Raw genomic sequence first — 21029 nt, forward strand, 5'->3', positions numbered from 1 at the left:
GGAAAGGGAAGAGGTGTGGAGACTTCAGCTATTCAAACAGAAAACCTCTTTAAGGATCTTGGGCTCCCTTCAACTGCCTGCTGTGCCCTTGGGCACTGCCAAGGAGTGAGCTGTCTATGCATAGGACACCCCTAGGGCTACTAGGTACCTTGAAGGGCATTACTTTGGAGGTTACCTTTCCTTACCTCTGCTGCATCAGCCTGCTTACTCCGAATTATATCCCCTGATCCCTGTTACTTAGATACACTCCGTCTGTCTCTGAGCCAAAACCCCAGCTAGTCCTTGCATTCTTGCCTTGCCAACCACAACTTTCACTTATATAGGGCTCTTAGGTTATAGAGTACTTGCCTCACAACAGTCCTACAAGGTACGAAGTATAAAAATATTATCATCCCTGACCCTCAACAAGTCACCTAATTTCTCTGAGCCTCAGTCTCCTCAACTATAAAATGGAGATGATAATAATAGCAGTTACTTCACAGGATTGCTCATAGGATCCTATATTTAGAGCTGAGTGGGACCTCAGGTGTCATTTAGACCAATCCCCTCATTTGAGGGGGGTGTTTAGCAAAGTGACTTGCCCAAGGGTCACACTGGTGATCTAGTAGTTCTTCTGACTCCAGATCCGATGCTCTTTCCACTGTGACATGTTGCTGCTTGTAGGGGAACAAATGAGATAGCAGATGTCAAGTGTTTTTTGAACTTTAAGGCATTTTGTAAGTGACAGCTGTTATTTTTGTCCTTAATTTAGAGATAAGGAAAATGAAGAAGCGACTCGCCCTCAGTCGCACAGCTAACTGTGAGAGATGGGATGCCAATGGTGGTCTCTTGACCTCTGATCCAATATTCTCTCAACTACATCTCACCATGACAGTGTTTAGGATTTGTCTTAGCTAGACCTCCAAGCTCTTTTACAAGCATTACAAATTCAAGATGGAGTCACTCATGTCAAAAGCGTGCCTACGACACTGCGACAGAATGCTTCAGGAAGGGTGGGGGAGGTATGTGAGGAGAGAAGAGAATAGAAAGAAGAGGAAGAAATTGCTAGAATCAGAGTGAGCATTGCCCAGGGGACTGGCCATTCTCTAAAATCCTAGTGGGGATAAGGAGGGGAAGGAGGAGGATTTGAACTGAGCTTCACTGATAGGTCATAAGAAGGAGATAAGGGGGAGAGAGAAGACATGAGTGAAAGGGCAACCATGAAAAATGAGCAGGAGGTCTTTAGGGCATGGCCAGTAGTCAATTTGGCTAGAACCCGAGCAAGAGCAGTGTTAATGAGAAGGGACATCGAAATGCACAAGACATGGACCTTGAGTCTCAGAGTTAGAAGCACTCTCAGAGGCCATCTAGCTCCCCCCAAATCTGGCTGAAGATTCCTTTTACATCACCCATAACAAATGGTCATCTAGCCTTCACTGATGACCTCTGACACCTAGAATTTTATCTCTTTTTCCTGTTTTCCTATTTTGTGGACATCTGGACAGATCCTGGGGTTTGTCAAGCAAATTTCCATTTTAATGTTTCAGGAATTATAAGAACAAAATTAAATCTCTATTCTATCACCATCAAATACCTCCCATCCTCCTCCCCTCCCCTACTTTTCCCGATGTAGCAGAAAAAACAAAAACAAAACAAACAAACAAAAACCCCAGTCATTATGTCAATAAAAAGGAAGATTACAGTCGTTTCCAGAACAGACATTTTGAAGAATGTTTCTTACGATCTGGAAAAGAAAGAGTTCACTAAAAGGGGTAATAACCCTTGTAAGTAGCCCATCCTTGGGCTCTATCCTTGGGATAGAGGCTCTATTTGCCTCTATCCAATTCAACAAACATTTAGATCTCATCTAGGTCCCAGTTGATCTCCTGTGGTCATACATAAAGGAAAAAACTACTTTTTAGTAATAGACAAGCTATTTTATTTCCCGAAAGTGTGATTTTTTTTTTAAAGGCCCCTGCAGCTGGCATGGCTCTCCTGATTTGACAGGGGAAAACTGGAGACTTAAAAACAAAGAGGCTATTTCTGAGGTCTCTCAGTTAACCATATATCTGAGTCTATCCACATCATTCTCTCTAGAGTCCCCTTTGGAAGGGGGTATTGCCATCTGCGGTGACCCTGAGAGACCTATATGGTTCTGAATTGCCCCCAAACTCCAGGGCTCAAGACTTAGGTGTGATTCCAGGTCATTCAGGGGTTCAAAATCCCACCTCCAAGCAAGAAAAACTTGGTCTTAACATTGCTTGGAACATGAATGTCGCGTGTCCCTCTGCCACTCCCAGCCCGTAGAGAATAAACAGAGATGGGAGTTTGGCAGAAGCTCCTCATCATTCTTTATTAATTCCTTCCACCCTCCCCCAAACACTCCCCCCTCCCCACTCCCCTAGCCTCCAAGTGAAATATTGCTTTTGCTGCCTGCGTGATTTGATTTCATCTGAGGCTGCTTAATGCATCTTCTGTCTCTTGCTGTGTTTATCTCATTGTTTCCCAGAACAATCAAGAGCTTCCCCTGCCTCTGGCAACTCCATCTTATTCCCTGAGCCTCCTGCCCTGGCTCCTGCTGGCAGGAGGTGAAGCAGGGACAGGAAGCCAGAGCTGGGTTTATGCCTGTGCCTCTCCTTAAGACCAGCCCTGGAAGCCTGTAGCATCTAGTCATTTGCCTCCTGAGGCATCTCGCCATCGTCCTCTTCCTATGAGCTGAGAAAAGTCCCCCATCAAAGATGGAGCCAGGAAGCAGGTGATTCCTTTTCTGCTTAGTGGCTCAGAGTGTCCCTTCTGGTCTTACCGTGGGGGAAGAGAGCACTGTGGATTGGGCAGTGGCAGACATATCTGGGGCTGGGGCTGGTACGTAGTAAGAATGTTTTATCTGTCCATCTTTCTATTTAGTTCTTAAGTATTTGGAATTAGGTTGAATAAGGGGTTTATTAAACACACCCAGTGTCCAGCATCAACACGGACTAAGGATCCACCAAGTTTTCCTCTCCCAGGAAGACAGGAGAGAAAGTAGCCATTGAAAGAACTTGCCAGTTCAGTCCTTCAGGAAGCCAATGGTTCTGTGATTTCATCAATTTGAGCATCTCTCCATTGATGCAGATGGCAACCCATCCATATGTGCAACTCTTACCCGTGTTCATGTTGTCCCATTAATTCACCAGAAGCATTCAATGACTCAACATGCTGGAGAACTTTTAAATTTCTTGACATTGTGTGGATACCAATGTATGAGATGCCCATCACTTAGCTCTCTCCTCTCTTCCCATTTTACTCTGTGACCAACCCATGACTCATCTTTGGTTCATACATTTCTTTGACATCACTTAGCTTCTTCTCCAGGACATTTCCTCCTTTGTAATATGTTTCAACCATATTATAACACATAATGACATTATGTAGTTATTTTAGGTTTACAAAGTATCATCCTCACAAAAAAAAAAAAACACACTGAAAAATGCAATATTATCCCCCTTCTATAGATGAGGAAACTGAAACTCAGATTTGTTGAGTCATTTGTCTGGGGTTCCTCAGCTCACTGAGAACCAAAAACTAAATCTGGATCATATGACTCTAAGACTTACTGCTAATGCCCAAAGAGAAATAACCACACACTATCCCCAGCTCTATGCAGAAAGTCACCCAGCTGATAGGAACTGGATTATTCAGTTTGTACTTTGAAGAACCTCTATCAGGGTGACTTGCTTTTTTCAGCCTAGAGAGCAAAGGGTAGGCTTTGGGGGCATTTTTCTCTCCTTTTTCCACTCACAAACATACACACACACACACACACACACCCCAGGAGGAAATGCCCTCCTTGGCACTTTACCTCTTTTTAAAATATCTTTTGACATCCCTGACCCTCTCTGATCACGAGTACTTGTGCCAACCACACCCCAGTTGAAGACCCCAGGCAGGTCCTTAACATTTAAGGAAACTGATATAATTGTGCCTGGATGGAAATGTCAATCTCCAATATATATCCTTCCTTCCAATGTCAAAGCCCTGGTGATTGACAGCTCATTTGGGACAAGTGCTGAAAGGTACCTTAGTAGCAAGTCTGGGGGAGGGAAGGGAGATGAGAGGAAGGGAAGAGGAATTTGCAAATCTTAGAAGAGGTCTCCTGTCTCTCAATGGACAAGATCCCTAGTCCTTCATCCCCTCTCACTCTACCCTTCTGGCTCAGCACAACAGACAGGAGAAGTTTGAGCTACTTCCTTCTTTCCTCTCCAATTATCCAGGCATTTAGGGCCAGGCTCCCAGTCATCCTCCAGGGAGCTTCAGCCTGCTGGGTTGTGCCTTTGAACGTTTAGTTAACATTTCCACAGCTCAGAGGTTGGGGAGGAGGAGAAAAGCATCGAAGTTGCTGCTTCTGCTGCTGTTGGGTGTGTGTGTGTGTGTGTGTGTGTGTGTGTGTGTGTTACAGGATGGAGGGAAGATGTATTTCTGAGATTGAATTTACCAAAGACTTCAATCTATAAATAATTCGGGTCATGAAGCTGTACAGAAATAAACTGAAGCTTGAATTCCCCCCCCTTCTCTTTCCCTCTCTCCTCTCTCCCTCTCTCTAGCTTTCTCTCTCCCTCCCACTCTTGCTCTCTCTAGCTCTCTGTCTCCCTCTCTCTCTTGCTGTCTCCCCTCCCCCTCCCCTTTTCTGTTCTTTCCTCTTTCTTCTCTCCCCTTTCTCTCTTTTCTCTCTCCCCTCCCCTCTCCAAAATGCACAGCTACAGACACAGAACCTCATTACATTTCTCTCCAGCTTAGTCAGAACCACACACCACAGCTTCCCTACCTTTCCCCACATTCAACATGCAAATACCTTCACACAAACAAGCCCAGTACCCTGGGCAAGCACAGGATTCAAAGGGGAGTTCAAAGAGGACAGAAAAGTAGCAGTGCCTTCCCAAGGAAAACCAGAAATGCTAATGGGGAGGCTTGATGCTGAATCCTTGCTGCTCCGAATTCAGCACTGAGTGTTTCAGTCCTCCAAACACTGAGGCAGCGTTGGGGAGAAGCGACAGCTCTCGAGTCAGTCCAAGGGCCTGGATTTCAAGTTCAGCTTTTTTCCTTAGCCATTGTGTTACCTTGAATGAGTCATTTATTCTCTTTGTGCCTCAGTCTACTCAGTAGGAAAATGGGGGTAAAAATAGCATCTCCTTCATAGGATGGTTGTGAGGATCAAGTAAGACAATATATTTCAAAGCTTAAAGATGTGTGTGTGTTCGTGTGTGTGTATAGTGTGTGTGTACACATATATACACATATAAATATATGTATATGTGTATATATTTTTATATATGTGTGTGTATATGAATGCTGGTTATTATTATAACCTTTTCTCCCTGGTCCTCAATTTCCTCTTCTATAAAGTGAAGGGTTTGAGTTAGATGAACTCTAAGATTACTCTAAATCAGATCCTATTTATGACAATATTTAGAGAGGTAGTAGTGGCAGAGTAAAAAGATCTCTAGCCTTAAAGTCAGGGGAGACATGGGTGCAGATTCTGCTTCTGACACTTACTAACTAGGTAAGTCACTTAACCCGCTGAGCCTCAGTTTTCTCATTTGGAAAATGGGAATAATAATGGTACCTTCCTCCCAGGATTGTTTTGAGGATTAAATAAGAGAACACATGTAAAGCATATTTTAAAACTTAATGCATGAAATGTCTAGTACTTTATACTATATACTGTCTATACAAATGCATTTGGCTAGTACTTTATGCTGTTCAAAGTACTTTCACATCTGTGGTCTTATTTGATGCTCTCAAAAATCCTGTAAGATAGGTGGGGCAGGTATCATTATCTCGTTTGCTATATGAAGATATTATGCATAAAGAAGTAAAATGACATGGCCAGGGTCCCACAGTGAAGTCCCTGCTGATATGCTATCACAGGAAAAACCTTTCTTATCAGAGTCCATGCTAAGGTCTCCCAATTGAGTTTTCTTTCCATGATACCATCTGACCATCTCTGAGACAAATTCTCAGAATCCCACTGCTTACCGTTCCCTGTGATGTCCCATGCTTGCGGTTCCCCGGCAGCACTAGGGAAGAAAAAGTAATATTAAAGTGTCAAAGCCCAAGTAAGCACTGCCATAATTTAGGGCTAAATAGAAAAAGGAATTGGCGCACAAGAAAAAGGAGTTTCAAGGGGCCTGCAGGTAAGCGAGTTAATTGGATATGCTGATTTGAATTGGATGTGCTTGTAAAGAGACTGTCATTAATTTCTGCATAGACATAGCTGTGATTTAAAGGAAAGGGACTAATAGGATTACTATTTCACTCTCATTTCAATGGGGGAACCTCCCACACAGCAGACAGGGCCGTAAATCAGCCTTGGATTGCTCTTCTAATGATCTGGCTCCAAGGCCAGCTCCCTGGCAAACTGAATCTTCTGCCTCCCTGCGTACTTTTTGCCAAATGGAGGTTTTCAAGCCTATTGCAATTGCTTGTTGAGGAGACACACTCATGGCCCGCATCTGCAGGGAGAAGCATCGTTGAAGACGAAAATGTGGCTTTGGTCAGTCCACTCAGCCGATCATCTCAACCATTTCTCAATCTTCAACCTCTCTGGAGCTTTTAACCCTGTTCACCACTGCCTAGATGTTCTCTCCTCACTGGATCTTCATGGTGCTTCTCTCTCCTTGTTCTCCTACCTGTCCAACCATTCCTCAGTCTTCTTTGACAGCCTGGATAAACCCCAGATCGCTTTCCTAGCCCCTCTTTTCTTCTCTCTGTACTCCCCCTCATAAGTTCTTGTGTGCTCAATTATCATCTCCAAGCATTTGACTCTCAGATCTAAATAGCTGATCCTTATCTTGCATCTGATGACCAATCCCAAAAGATATCTCCACCAGTATGCCCCATACTCAAACCCAACATGTCCAAAACAGAACTTATTTCCCTGCCAAAATACACTCTTTTCCCTAACTTCTCAATTTCTGTTGAGGATTCCACCTTCCTTCTAGTCACTTAGATTCAAAACTATACAGTCACCATTGACTCTTTACTCTCTTTCATCTTCCATATTCTATGAGTTCCCAAGTTCTATTCATTCTACCTTTAGAACATCTCTTGTATCTGTCTTCTTCTTTCAAGTTTTATCATGTCTTGGATTATTTTGGTAGTATCCTAACTGGTCTTCCTGCCTCAAATATCTCCTCTCTCCAATTCATCCTCTTCATAACTGCCAAGGTGATGTTGCTAAAGCACAGGTGAGATGTTACTTCCATGTTCTAGAAGCTTCTATGGCTCCCTTTTGCCTCTAGAATAAAATACAGCCTTTTTTGTCTATTATCTAAAGCCCTTGGCACCAACCTCTCTTTCCAGACTAATCAGGCATTATTAGTTGCCATCACACTTTTTAATGTTCCAGTCAAATTGACCTCTTTGCTATTCCCCGTATTTGACATTCCATCTTCTTCCTCCATGGTTTTTTTCCCCCAAGCTGGTTTCAGCCTTAAATATTCTTCCTCCACAGCTCCATTTCATAAAATGGCTAGCTTCCTTCACAGCTCACACAGCTCGGGTACTACCACTGATTTCCTGATTCACCCTGGCTATTAGTCCCTTCTCCCAAATTCCTTTATATTGACTCTTTGTCCATTTTATATGTGCTTATCATTGTCTACAGACAATAGAACATAATCTCCTTGAGGTCAACTATTACATTTTTGTCTTTGTATCCACAGAACCTAGAATACTGTCTGAAACATAGTAGGTGCTCTAAAATTTCTGATTAACTGAGTTAGCTATCAATCTCCTAGAAACACTTGAGTATTAACAAAGAACAACATTGTTTGTCAATCATTAGCCAATACCAAGGCAGTCTAGCATAGCATATATAGTAACTGGATCTGATGCCCCAAAAACCTGTGTTCAAATACTGACTCTAGTGCTTGCCTGCTGTGTAACTACAGGAAAGTCAATTGACCTCTCTGAGCCTCAGACAACTCTCTCATAATATATTATGCTTTGTAGAAAGACTATCATCTGTATGGGTGGCAGGAGTCCTTGATATATTAAAGTGTGTTGTTGTTGTTGTTGTTGTTGTTGTTGAGTTGCTTCAGTTAGGTCCAACTCTTTGTGACCCCATTTGGGGTTTTCTTGGCAAAAATACTGGAGTGCTTTACCATTTCCTTCTCCAGTTCATTTACAGATGAGGAAATTGAGGCAAACCGCTTAAGTGACTTGCCCAGGGTCACACAGCTAATAAGTGTCTGAAGCCGGGTTTGAACTCATGAGGATAAGTCTTTCTGATTCCAAACCCAGTGCTCTATCTACTGTTACACCTAGCTGTCCCTATATATTAAAGTATCTCATCTTAAACTAGGCCTTAGCAGGGATTTTGAAAGACCATAGTATCATAGATCTAAGTCTGGAAAGGACTTCAGAGACTATGTAATGAACCCCCTCATTGTACAGAGAGGAAAGACTAGTGGCCAGGAAACAGTCTACCATCTTTGTACAGAGAGGAAAGGAACATTTAGAGATCAGCTATTGGAACCAACATGAGTCTTTGCACTTGATTTGTTCTTTTAGTGTTTTCTTGAATTATATTATTGTGGTCATTGGGTGTGTTGGTCACTTTTTCCTGATTCCTTCACCCTGCATCAGTTCATAAAAGGCTTCCCATATTTCTCGGAATTCCTTGTGTTTGTCGTCCCTTAAAGGACAGTAATATTCCAGTACAATCATGTACCACAATTTCTCCAGCCATCCCCCAGTCTTTGGGCACACATTTTGTTTATTGCCTTTTGCTGTAACAAACTGTTCTGCTATGAATATTTAGGCAAATATTGTACCTTTCTTTCTGTCATTGGCTTCCTTGGGGTACACTCACTAATGAGAGATCTGAGTCAAAGGATATATACAGTTTAATACTTTTTATCCCATGATTCCAAATTGACTTTTGGAATAGTTAGACCAATTCGCAGGTCCACCAAATGTACAGTAGATAAAGAGCTGGCCTTAGAATCAGAAAGACCTGGGTTCAAGCCCTACATCTGACACATATTGGCCGTATGACCTGGAAAAAAATCACTTGACGCCTTTGTGCCCTAGGCAACTCTGAGACTATAAATTACATTGGTGGAGGGAGTTTCCACTTTTGGTAGTCCCATACACTATTGAAAACACTCCAGTCCCTATAGCATGTTGCATACACTCTAAATACATCATCCCATTTACCATCCAGTGGAGTAGGTAATACAAATATTGTACCCAGTTGCCAGATGAGTAAACTGTGGATCTGAGATTTGCCCAAGGTCATACAGCTATTAGTTGGCAGAGCTGGTATTCAAACCCAGTTCTTCTGACTCAAGACCTAATGTGTTTTGTAGTACACAATACCCGCTTATGAGGTATGGCATAGGTAAGGCCCAGAAAAGGGGCAAAGTCAGGAGAAGAGTCACAGAATCCCAGACCCAAGCTGTCCCTACTATGTGCCAGGCACTGTGCTAAGCACTTTAGAAATGTTTTCTCATTGGACCTCATTTTGAAGAGGTTGAATTCTCTGCTGAGTGTCCAGCCCTTCTCTCAACTGCTTTGGGTGACCCTGAGGCTGGGGGTTGGGAAGGGTTGTGCAAGCTTGGGCTGTGTCATGATGGAGGAGGAGAGAGAAAGCTTCTTGGTTTGACCTTGCTCTTTTAACCAGGAACTTGAACCAAAAAGCTTATCAGCTTAATTTGGGCTCATTCTGGACTGGTTCACATAGTTCTTTGTTTGCTGTTTTTAAATGCTGAATTATTTTCTGATCCAATTTGAAAAAAAAATTTTGACAGTTGGTTTGGAATCTGTCTCGAGTTCTGAAAATTTGTACCCTTCAGTCTAGTTAGTTTACACCATTGCCTCTAACCTGATTTCCTGCCTGCATCACCCAACTCTGTCCCGGAGAGCTAGCCCTTCAAGAGCCCTACCCTTGGATTCTTCCTTCTGGAGCCTGGCTCTGTCACCCAGGTCAAGTACCAGATGTGAAGAGGGGGCTATTCTCCCCCCCAGTGGGTTCATTTGTAACCCAGACCAGGAGATCTGGATGGGGGCTCAGTGGCTCCTGGGACTGAGCCACTTGTCTGAGCAAAGCTTGCAGGTCACTAAAGAGATCCTGCTGTCCTGAGGAAAAAATGGAGAAGATGTATCAGGACTGCCTCCCTACACTTCCCTTTAGCACTAGGAAAGGAACATGGCATATTGGAATAAGCCTGGTTTTTGAAGTCAAGAGACTTGGGTTTGAATCTCAAGTCTGCTCTTTGCTATGTCTATGACTTTAGATGAGTCATTTGGTTTCTCTGGGCCTCAATTTCCTCATCTGTAAAGTGAGGGGGTTAGTCTCAAAGCCCTCCAAAGTCTCCTGCAGCTCTAAATCCTTTGATGCAATGCAGCGACCAATCTCCCCATGTAAAAGAGCAGGAAAACTGAGTCAGGAAACAGCAATGTACATAGCAGAGCCAGCCAAGACCCCTGACTCCCATCTTCCCGATCTCCCTTTAGTTACTACAGAAAGGGCCACTTGGCTGATGCAGTGGTCAGTGATGAAGGACCCAAGTATTCGTCAGGATTTTTAAGGACCCCTCTTTTTAACGGGTGTGCCTGGATCTGTCTCTTCCATGAAAGTTCAAAGTCTGGTTTGTTTCATTACAACGTATCTGCTGTCAGAGAACTCTTGTATTTGGAGGTGGAGGTGGGGATAGAATTAGTCCTCAGGAGGTAAAAGAAGATGCCTCAGCCTATGCTAGGGTTTGAGGCAAAAAGATGTAATGTGACACTGTGGAAAGAGCACTGGCTTTAAGATCAGGGGACCTGGGCTCAAGTCCTGTCCAATCTCTCTGGGCCTCAGTTTCCTCCTCTGTAAAATCAGGGGAATTTGACCAGATGACCCATGAGGTGCCTCCTAGCTCTAAATCAATGATCCCATGACCCAAAAACTAAAGGTCCCCCTGATCTCAGCGTGGGAAAGGAAAACGAATGACCTTCCTCCCCCCACCCCCAAATATTGAAATGAAGGAGTTCAGCAGTAGTTGCCAAGGTAACTGCTTTAAACAGGTTGGAAAGTGGAGGAGAGAGTCAGGCCTGAAGAAGAGAGAGGAAGAGGAAAGTACAGAACTGGAAAGCAACAGGGGAGCACTGGGACAGGGATGGGTTTGCTGCTATACCGCTGAGGTCTGCTATTCCACCCGGCCCTTGGTCCAGGGCCTTTTAATGCTGCCAGGGCTAGGAGAATGGAGGCAGACGGTGCCTGTGCCCCCACCTCCACCCACTTATCATCCCCTTCCCTTGGAAGATTGGGCCACAAAGAGCCCAAGGGAAAGGAAGGGAGTAAAGAGCTGGGGCCCCTGGTATCCCTGTCCCTGAAAGTTGCACGGACTGGGACCTCACCTCCCCCACCCTGGCCCTGAGCCTGCAGCCCGCAGCTGTCCTCCATACGGGCGCCAGCTGTGCCCTTATCATGTTTCTCTGGCAAGTGTGCAAATTCTAGACAGAATAGAGGAATGTGGCCCACAGACCTGATCTCCCTGCCCCAGTCCTGCAATAATCCCAGCCAGAAACCCCACCCACGTGGCCTCTGTTCATCTTCTATCACACTGGGCTTGGGGGTAGGGGCAAGGGGGTGGCAGAAGAGGAGGGCCGGATGCTGGTCAGGAGAGACACCAAAGGGGACAGGTGGAAATAACAATAATAGAATTAAAAATAGTAGTACTAACTCAAATCTCCATAGCTCTTTAAGATTCAAAAGGCACTTTCCCGGCGGCAACAGTCCCACACAGTAGATGTAAAAGACAACCTGATATTAAAATCACACAAGAGGAATACTTGGCAGCCTCATGTTGACTATGGCACTGAGGCTAAGATGCCTGAGTTATTTGATTTCCAATTCAGTTCTATTGCAAAAGTATTTGTTGAATTCTATAGTAGGAATTCAGTGGCCCACACAGGAAATAGACACTCCTGACATCCCAGATTCCCAGAATCTCTCCATTGGAAGGGGCCTCAGAAGCCATATCTGATCCAGTCCATGGCCAAACAAGGATCCCTCTACGGCCTCCTCATTAAGTGGTTATCCGGCCTTTGTTTGAAGAGCGCCAAGGAAAGGGCACACACTGCCTCACACAAATAAATAAATAAAAACAAAACAAAAACAAAACCTTTCTCCTTTGGACATCTCTAATTGTCAGAATGTTTCTTCTTTCATCAAGGCAGGATCTGTCCTGTGTCCTCCGGGGCTAAGCAGAACAAGGCCGAACTCTCTTCTACGTGACAGATAATCAATAAATAACAACAGCAGCAACAACAGCAATAATGATAATATAATAATAGCCAACATTTATATCACACTTACTGTGGCCAGGCACTGTGCTAATCACATCACAATCATTATCTCATTTGACCCTCACAACAACCCAGGGAGGTAGGTGCTATTATTTTCCCTATTTTATGGGTGAAGAAACTGAGGCAGATAGAGGGTAAAGAGACTTGTCCAGGATCACATAGTAGTGTGTATGTGATTTGAAGTCTTCCTGACTCTAGGCCCTGCACTCTGTCCACTGTATCACCCAGCTGCCCCAAATAAACAGGTATTTCTTAAGTGCTTAGTATGGAACAGGCATTGTGCTGAGACAGAGACTGAAGGAAGACAAAAACAGCCCTGCCCTCAAGAAGTACACATTCTAACAGCGGAAACAGCACGTAAAACAGAGCTTCAGATACTTGAAGAGAGCTATCATGTTCCTCACCCCACCGCCATCTTGGCTTTTGTCTTCACTTTTCCCAACTAAACATCCCTAGTTCCTTCATAGAGCAAGACCTCTAGGCTGTTCACCACTCTGATCTCTCTCCATCTTACCAATATCCTTCCCAAATGTGAGCACAATACAAGGATCTTACACAGTCTTTGGGGGGGGGGGGTGATCAGACTTACCTCTATGTAGCAAGACAATATATAATAATGTACCGAATTGAATACAATTAAGTGCCCAGAATGTATGTTACAAACAGTAGTTCAGGTAAAGGGAGTAAGTGATAAGTATGGACTGAAGTAGTCTGAGAGGGCTTAAGGGCTGAGCTATGTGTGATTTGAGCTGCACCTCAAAGGATATACAGGGCTTGTATTGGTAGAGGAGAAAGAGATGGTATCCTAGATTTCTTTGCTAGTGCCTTCTCTCTGTCACTTTGTTGTTCTTCAGTCATTTTCCATCATATCCAACTCTTTGTGACCCCATTTGGGGTTTCCTTGACAAAGATACTGGAGTGGTTTTTGTCATTTCCTTCTCTAGCTCATTTTTTACAGATGAAGAAACTGAGGCAAACAGGGTGAAGTGACTTGCTCAGGGTCACATAGCTAGTAAGTGTCTGAGGCCAAATTTGAACTCCAGGCCAATTCCCTCTGTTGATCACATTTATCCTGAATACTACAATTTATCCTGTATATTATCCTGTTTTGACTACAATTTATCCTGTATAGTTCTTTTTTTGCACATAGTTTTTTACATGTTATCTCCTCCATTTAACCTTGAGCTCCTTGAGAACAGGGATTATCCTTTGCCTCTTTTTGTATCCCCAGTACTTAGCACACTGCCTGTCGCACAGTAAGCACTTAATAAATGCTTGTTTCCTTTCAACTTCCTGTTTCACAAATCTCCTACAGTAGCAGTCTGGGCTTCTATCTAGCTACCTAGGTTCCCTGCTGCAAAACCGATCCATTCATTCCTTCATTCACCAAACATTTATCAAGCTCCAACCCCTCTTAATTGTTTCTGAGTCATCCTATATATAGTTTGCTTTGAATATATTTGCATGTTGGTCACCATTAGGTGATAAGCTCCTTGAAGGTAGGGATTATCTTTTGTCTCTTTTTATATTCCCAATGCTTAGGCCAGTGCCTGACCAGTAGTAAGCACTTAATAAATGTTTATGGATTGATTGATTACTCTGGGCCAGGCACTGGGCTAAGTGCTTGAGATGCAAAGGAAAAAAAGTAACCCCTTGCTTTCAGTTGGGGGAGGGGGGGAACAGGTACACATTAGTACATTCAGGTATACTCCACTAGGTAATTTGGGGTGGGGGAAGGAGGATCAGGAAAGGCCTCCTGCAGAAGGCACCCCAGGAACTGAGCTCTGAAAGAAGCTAGGGATTCTCTAAGGTGAAGGAGGGGATAATAGTAGCCTCAGCAAAGGCAAGAAAATAGAAGTTGAAATGTCATGCATGGAGATGGGCAAGTGGGCCGGTTTGCCTGGAAAGTAGAATGCATGAAGGGGAGTAACGTGCAGAAAGCCTAGAAAGGTAGTCAGGAGTCAGACAGGACTGTGCCCTTCCCAGGCAGTCAGACCCTTTTGCTTTATGGGTGGTATCTCTTCCTATCAAAAACTGCTCTCAGCTCTCATCCAGCCTTCAGAACTGAAAAGAGCTAATAAACTAATGGGCTACTGACTAATAATTGATGAACATCTCTCCAGGCTATTTGTATTTTTGCAAGGGTCAGTGCCTTTACCCAAAGGAATGAATATCTAATGATGGAATTTCAGGCATCAGTGACAGGTCAGAGTTGGGAAGAAACTTGGGAAATGCTGAGTTGGGGTGGAACTTGGACCTTCCCAGGCCCCCTTAAATCATCCTGCCTAAATGACCACCAACATGGAAGCCTGCCTCCTTCTCTCTCCCGTTGGGTTCCAGGAGCTAGCCTCATTTCCCTTCCAAATATAGCAATGCCCCCTGAATGTCACCATCTTGCAACCAACATGTCTGGGCAGGCAGACAGGCATAAATACATGCATTGTGCATGCTGGCTAACACAAACACACCTCCATGGCTAAAGGGATCAGATTCACATGTCCAGCAAACACAGGCTTGTAGAAAACAGGACCACTTTGGTACACCTTGGGCCAGTCCAATCTCAGGGACACATCTATAAGAGCTAGCATTTACAGGTTTGCCTTAAGGTTTATTATAAAGTACTCTACATATGTTAACTCCTTAGATCCTCACAACAACCCTGTGAGGAGCCCTGATGCTATTATTAGCCCCACTTTATAGATGAGGAAACTGGAGCTAAAATAAAAACATTCATCTCTCCCCACCTCCTAGTAGCTGGGGAACTTTTTAGCCTGACTGTGAAGTCATAGGAATTAAGAGTCAACTCACTCATTTTTGAAATAGGAAACTGAGGCCCAGAGAGAAGTAACCTAGGCAAGTTCATGCAACTTATAAGTAGCAGAACCCATATTTGAACCCCGGTCCTTTGAGTTCAGACCTAGCGCTGGTTCTCTGTACCAAGGAGTACCTAGTAAATTCCTCATCTTCTTTTGGGTAGGGTGGGGTGGGTTGGGGTAGTGCAAGACTCAGGGAGAGCAATGAATGGTTTCCCTTCCAAAGAGGGCTAAGAGTAAATTCAATTCAACTCAGTTCAATTCAACAAAGATTTGCTAAAGTCTAATGCATGAAAAGACATTATGCTAAGTGCTGGGAGATGAAACAGCCTTGGTCCCTGAGATCATAGACTGTAGAGTCTAGTAGGGGAAATTCTGTACGTAAGTAAGCGTCAAATAAAAATGGATCTCATGAGAAGCATAAACAAATTGCTATGGGAGAAGGTTTTACAGAGATGCTGAGGACACCTCTGATTCTCTTTCAGATTCGGGCGGATGGCCCTCCCCATGGAGGGGTTCAATATGAAATGGTTTCCGTTCTCAAAGATGGGAGCCCCATCCTCCGGGACATGGCCTTCTCCGTTGACCAGCGTTACCTGTACGTCATGTCAGAGAGACAGGTGAGTGCTGACATCATAAGGCTACCTAGACACAGTGATGGGAGCCTCTGCAGAGGTTGTGGTTTGTTCACTGAGACCATTGGGCTTTACCAATAGAAATCCAGAGGGAAGTCTGAGCCCAGGTCCCCTAGGTTTTAGTAATCATAATGCTAACTCTTATTTCTATCGTATTTTAAGGTTTCTAAAATATTTCCCTTATAGCAACCTTGTGAGGTGGGGAGTTTTGGGGAAGGAACCTATGATGTCACCAGCATGAGGTACTTCCAGTGCAGAAATCCCCTCCACTCATAAATTTGGGCAATATATCTGTAACTTATACTATTGGAGAGTTACCTAGGGCACTGAGAGGTTAGCTGGCTCGGCTGTGGCCACACAGTTGATATCTATGAGAGATGGGGTTGGACCCGGGTCTTCCTGACTCCCAAACTGGCTCTGTATCAATATGCCTGGCTTCCTCTGCTAGTATCCCCGTTTTATGGATAATGAAGTAGAGGTTCTAATGGGAGGAATAAGTGATGCACAGATACATAGGTGTTCCGAGGTCATCAGAGCTGAAGTGCAGGTCCTCTGCCTACACTCTACAGCCTGACTCTTCTCTCCTGTTCACTCTTGGTCTTTCAAGGGGAATTAGAGAGAGACATTTGGGGGCCAGCTCCTTCCTGGATGCCTGCTGCCCCAGCCACGGCTCTGTGTCTCTGAATATGATAAACTGCCCCACAAGAACAGGCCAGACTGCACAGAGCATCTTGGCGTGATTAGGAGGTAGATTTATGACCTGAGGGCCCGCGGAGTCTGCTGCTCCCCAGAGCCAATAAGGTGTAAATAATCCAGGCCTTGGTGCTCGGACCAATCTTGTAAGGACCAACCCAAGCGAGCAATCAGGAGGGAGAGGAGAAATCTACATCTTAGCTCACACTTGCATAGACCAGATGAAACTCAGCCAGCTGTGAGAGGTGAGGTCATGCCTGCGAGAGGGGGAGCCTGGGCTCATGCAGTTTGCTATGAGGCTTTAAGGAAATCTCGTGGCATTAAATTTGTACACGGGATTATAGAACTAACAAGATCTAGCATTTAAACAGCCCTTCAAGGTCTGTGAATTGCTTTACAATATTGTCTTATTTTGCTTTCAACAACAACCCCAGGAGGTAGGTGCTATTATTAATCTCATCTTATTGAGGTAGACAGAGGTTAGTGACTTGCCCAGGGTCACACAGCTAGTAAGGGTCTGAAGCTGGATTGAACTCACATCTTCCTGATTCCAAATCCAGCATCACCTAGCTTCTTGAAACTAGATCTAGAACTAAAGCTACAAGTAATTTCAGAGTCCACCAAATCAAATCTCCTAATCTTATAGATGAGGAAAATGAGGCCCAGAGAGATTAAGTGATTGACCTGAGGTCACACAGGTACTAAAAGTGGGATTTGAATCCAGGTCCTCTGACTCCAAAGTCAGTGCTCTTTGTACTGTGTCATACTAGCCACCAATCTGTGCCTCAGTTTCCAACATGTTCTGATGGCTAAGCATTCATGCTCCAGTTAGATGGTAAGGACTGGAACATGCTAGTTCTTATCTTCTGTAACCGGGGCTGTTCCTAGCCAAACACAGGAAAAACTTTGGGGAAGGGGAAAGGGGGAAAGGCTGGCCATACTTTTCTCCAGGATCATATGTGACTGATGACAAGAAGAGGGAAATTTTCTAAAATTAAGTAAAATTAACTTAAGAAAATGAAAGAAGAAGGGACAAGATTCTGTCTTTCATTCAGCCAACATTATTGGACAACAGCCATTCGTGCAGCATGGTACTAGGTAGTTTTGTTGGTTACTCAATCATGTCCAACTCTCCTCGACCCCATTTGGGGTTTTCTTGTTAAAGACAGTGGAGTGATTTGTCATTTTCTTTCCCAGCTCATTTGACAGGTGAGGAAACTGAGACAAACAGGATTGAGTGACTTGCCCAGGGTCACACAGCTAGTAAGTGGTTGAGGCTGGATTTGAACTCAGGAAGATGAGTCTTCATGACTAGTGCTGATGCTCTATCTGCTGCACTACCTAGCTGGACACTAGGTACTGTGTGAGTGTACAAGAGAAGGAAAAGATGCAAACATGGCCTTTCCAAGTAGGTCCCCATGGTTTTAGAAGGGACTGAGGATTTTAATGCTAGTGGAGACCTTCAATGTCATCTAGCCCAATCCCCGCATTTTAGAGAGGGGGAAACTGAACCCCAGAGAAGTAAGGTAACTTGCTGCTGGCCCCACAGCTGCTGAAGTGGAGAGCCACGCATTAGAACAAAGCTCTCCTGGCTCTCAGCCCAGTGTGTTTTCCCCTACACCCTGTTGCTTCTCTTAAAGGGAACTTCATGGTGAATCCAAGTCTCTAAATTTGAGGTCCCTGACAAGATAGCAGAAGATGCCAGAAAAGGGCCGTGGGGTGACTCTTGTGGACACTTCCAAACTGGCTCTGCCAAGGTTTCTGGGATCCCTCCATCTCTCCCGCCTTTCCCTGAGCCGTGAGAATGTCCCCAGCTCTCCCACACTGCAGATCTAGAGCACCTGAGTCAAGTGTAAATTGATAGGTGAGAAGGAGGAGGGAGAAGTAGATGGGGATGTGGCGCATCCAGAGAACTGAGATGGAATTTTAACTTCAACATTGCCTAGTAACAGGAACACATGCAGGAAGCATGAAGATCCACTTGGCTCTTCCTGTTTCTTTGAGCACTTTCATGTGGCCCTCTCTGTGGAGTAGAATCAGTCCCGGGTGGATGATGGCCCTGTATACCCAAGCTTGCCCAACTTTACAGATTCTGAATTTAGAGTCAGAGGTGATTTTTCATGTAAATGGATCATATCTATGGCATAATTTGAAGGCCACTGGTAAAGTCAGCTTATCCCCAAAATAACTCACCTATGGAGCTGTTACAGCACTGTTTATACCCAACACTGATGATGAATTCTTTCTGTTTACTTCACTAAACTGGTTACTTTTAAAATACAAATACCCTTGAGAATGGTTAAAAAAAATTATATATGCATTCATTCATTTTTGTAACATCATAAATTTAGAATTGGAAAGAACCTTAGAGGGAATAAATTCCAACTACCTCGTATTACAGATGAGGAAACTGAGGCAAAAAAGAGAGGAAATGACTTGCCCAAGGTCACACAAGCAATAAGTAACAAAGCTGGGATTCAAAGCCAAATCCTCTGATTCCAAATCCAGAACCCTTTCCTCTGGACCATTTAACAGACATATTAAGCACCTATTATATAGAAGATGGAGGCAGCTAGGTGGTACAGTGGATATAGAGTGCTTTAGTGTAAATTTTCTGTTATTGGGATAGTCAATTGAGATCAGGGAGCCAAGAGAATAAAAGTATTGTTGGGGGCCAGGGAAAGAGAAGGGTAACTTTAAAGAATGAAACCTTGCTTAAAGGTAAGATGCTACCAGTATCAGTAGAAGGGCATTAGATGACTGGGGGGTTTAGTGAGATGCACCCAGTGTACAGGACAAGGCAGAAGGTAGAGGCAGTATCGGGAGGGATGGATACAAGATCAAAAACTATCTATTCATAATTGTGCCTAGGGTTAGCTATATTTGGACTGGATTTATTTTCCCTCTATATCCTAGCTCATTTTACAGATGAGGAAACTGAGGCAAACAAGATTAAGTGACTTTCCCAGGGTCACACAGCTAGTAAGTGTCTGAGTCCAAAAAAATGAGTCTTCCTGACTCCAGGCCAGGCACTCTATCCACCACACCACCTAGCTACCCCTTACCAGTTATTAGCTGTATACTTTAGGCTTATCCTTCGTCCGCTCTGGTCCTCATGTTCCTCATGCATAAAAATCCTCATATTCTTCATTAAAGTGTATAATTAGCTCATTTAGGTGTCTTCTAAGATGATGTGACATAGTGAATGTAACTGCAGGAAGACCTGCGTTCAGATCAGTAACAGTTGCAATAAGAGATGTTGACCAGTCATGGCAGGAATCTCGATCTAACTCCACAGAACTGTCTGTAGAGATATATGGGGTGGAGAGGGGTGCACTGTGCCAGGGGGCAGCTATAATCCAGGAGGAGGAAGTTCCAAGGGGGATTTGCAGTGGAGCACCTAACCCTGGCACCTGAAGAGCTGTAAATCTTGTAGAAACAGGTGCCCAACTGATTTAACAAGGGGTCGAGATCAGGGATGGGAGCCAAGAACAGCTCAAGGCCCATCTGTCTGAGGCTGAGACATTGTGAGCACGGAGAACATCCCCAGAAAGCCGAGGCCTCTCAGGGGAAACATTGGAAAATACAAGATAGCCTTGTCTGACAGTTCCCCTGGAAATATCTGTTTTGGGGTATACAAGGAATTAATAGAAGAGAATGGGCAATATGATAGAGAGAGAGCATTGATGAACCGAAGGAGATAGGAGACCTGGGCTCTATTAACTAACCATGACCTTGGACAACCTATTTAAATTTTCTGGGCTTTAGTTTTCTTGCCTGTAAAAACGTCCTTCACATCGAGGACAAACTTAGATACCATACACTTCAATCTGTTCACATCCTTCTCAAAAAGCCTCAGTGGCTCCCTACTACCCCCTGAATTAAGTTCAGACTCAGTAGACATATTAAAAGCCCTCCACAATCTTGCACTCAAAATTTCCACTTTTCAGTCTTCCCCCAAAGCATTCCTCTCTATGGACTTCATGTCCTAGCCAAATATGTATACTCTCTGCTCCCCCCCCATACGTCCTTCATTTTCTTACCTCTCTGCCTTCACCCATGCATAGGGGGCTTTCCTGTCCTCTACCCTTGCCTCTTATATTTCTACCCATCCTTCAAAGGCCCAGTCTGCCTGCTCCAGAGGGCTTTTCTTCATTTCTATAGTCAGTGGTAGCCTTCTCCTATACCTTGGGCTGCATATAACACTTGAGTTAAAACTCTCTTATGCACTTATGTACCATAGTTATTTATGTTATTTATGTAGGTAATTATATACCACCTATATACCAACCACGTACACACATGCACACACACACTCACACACACCTGTAAGATTTACGAAGGCAGGGTTCAGATTTTATTAAATATATCTCCTGTAGTACCAAGTCTTGTCCTTACACCCAGTAGCTGCTTTACAAATATTTGTTGGATTGGTTCGAATGGATTATATTGGATAATCTCCAAAATCCCTTCCAGTTCCAAATTACTATGAATATATATGTATGTATATGTGTGTGTATGTGTATGCGTATGTATATGTATATGTATATGTATATGTATATGTATATGTATATGT

The 21029-nt window shown here is 43.9% G+C and overlaps 1 protein-coding gene across 1 annotated transcript in view; it reads left to right on the forward strand.

Annotated features, from left to right (window-relative positions):
• Positions 1 to 21029, forward strand: part of PLXNA2 (plexin A2) — a 316420-nt gene that overhangs the window by 125862 nt on the left and 169529 nt on the right. The window contains exon 4 of the mRNA XM_027871180.1: positions 15611 to 15745. Coding sequence (XP_027726981.1) covers positions 15611 to 15745 — 135 coding nt within the window. The remainder of the gene's footprint in view (positions 1 to 15610; positions 15746 to 21029) is intronic.

This window comes from Vombatus ursinus, unplaced genomic scaffold (assembly GCF_900497805.2).
Source record: "Vombatus ursinus unplaced genomic scaffold, bare-nosed wombat genome assembly UNPS02014798.1, whole genome shotgun sequence".
NCBI classification, from domain to species: domain Eukaryota; kingdom Metazoa; phylum Chordata; class Mammalia; order Diprotodontia; family Vombatidae; genus Vombatus; species Vombatus ursinus.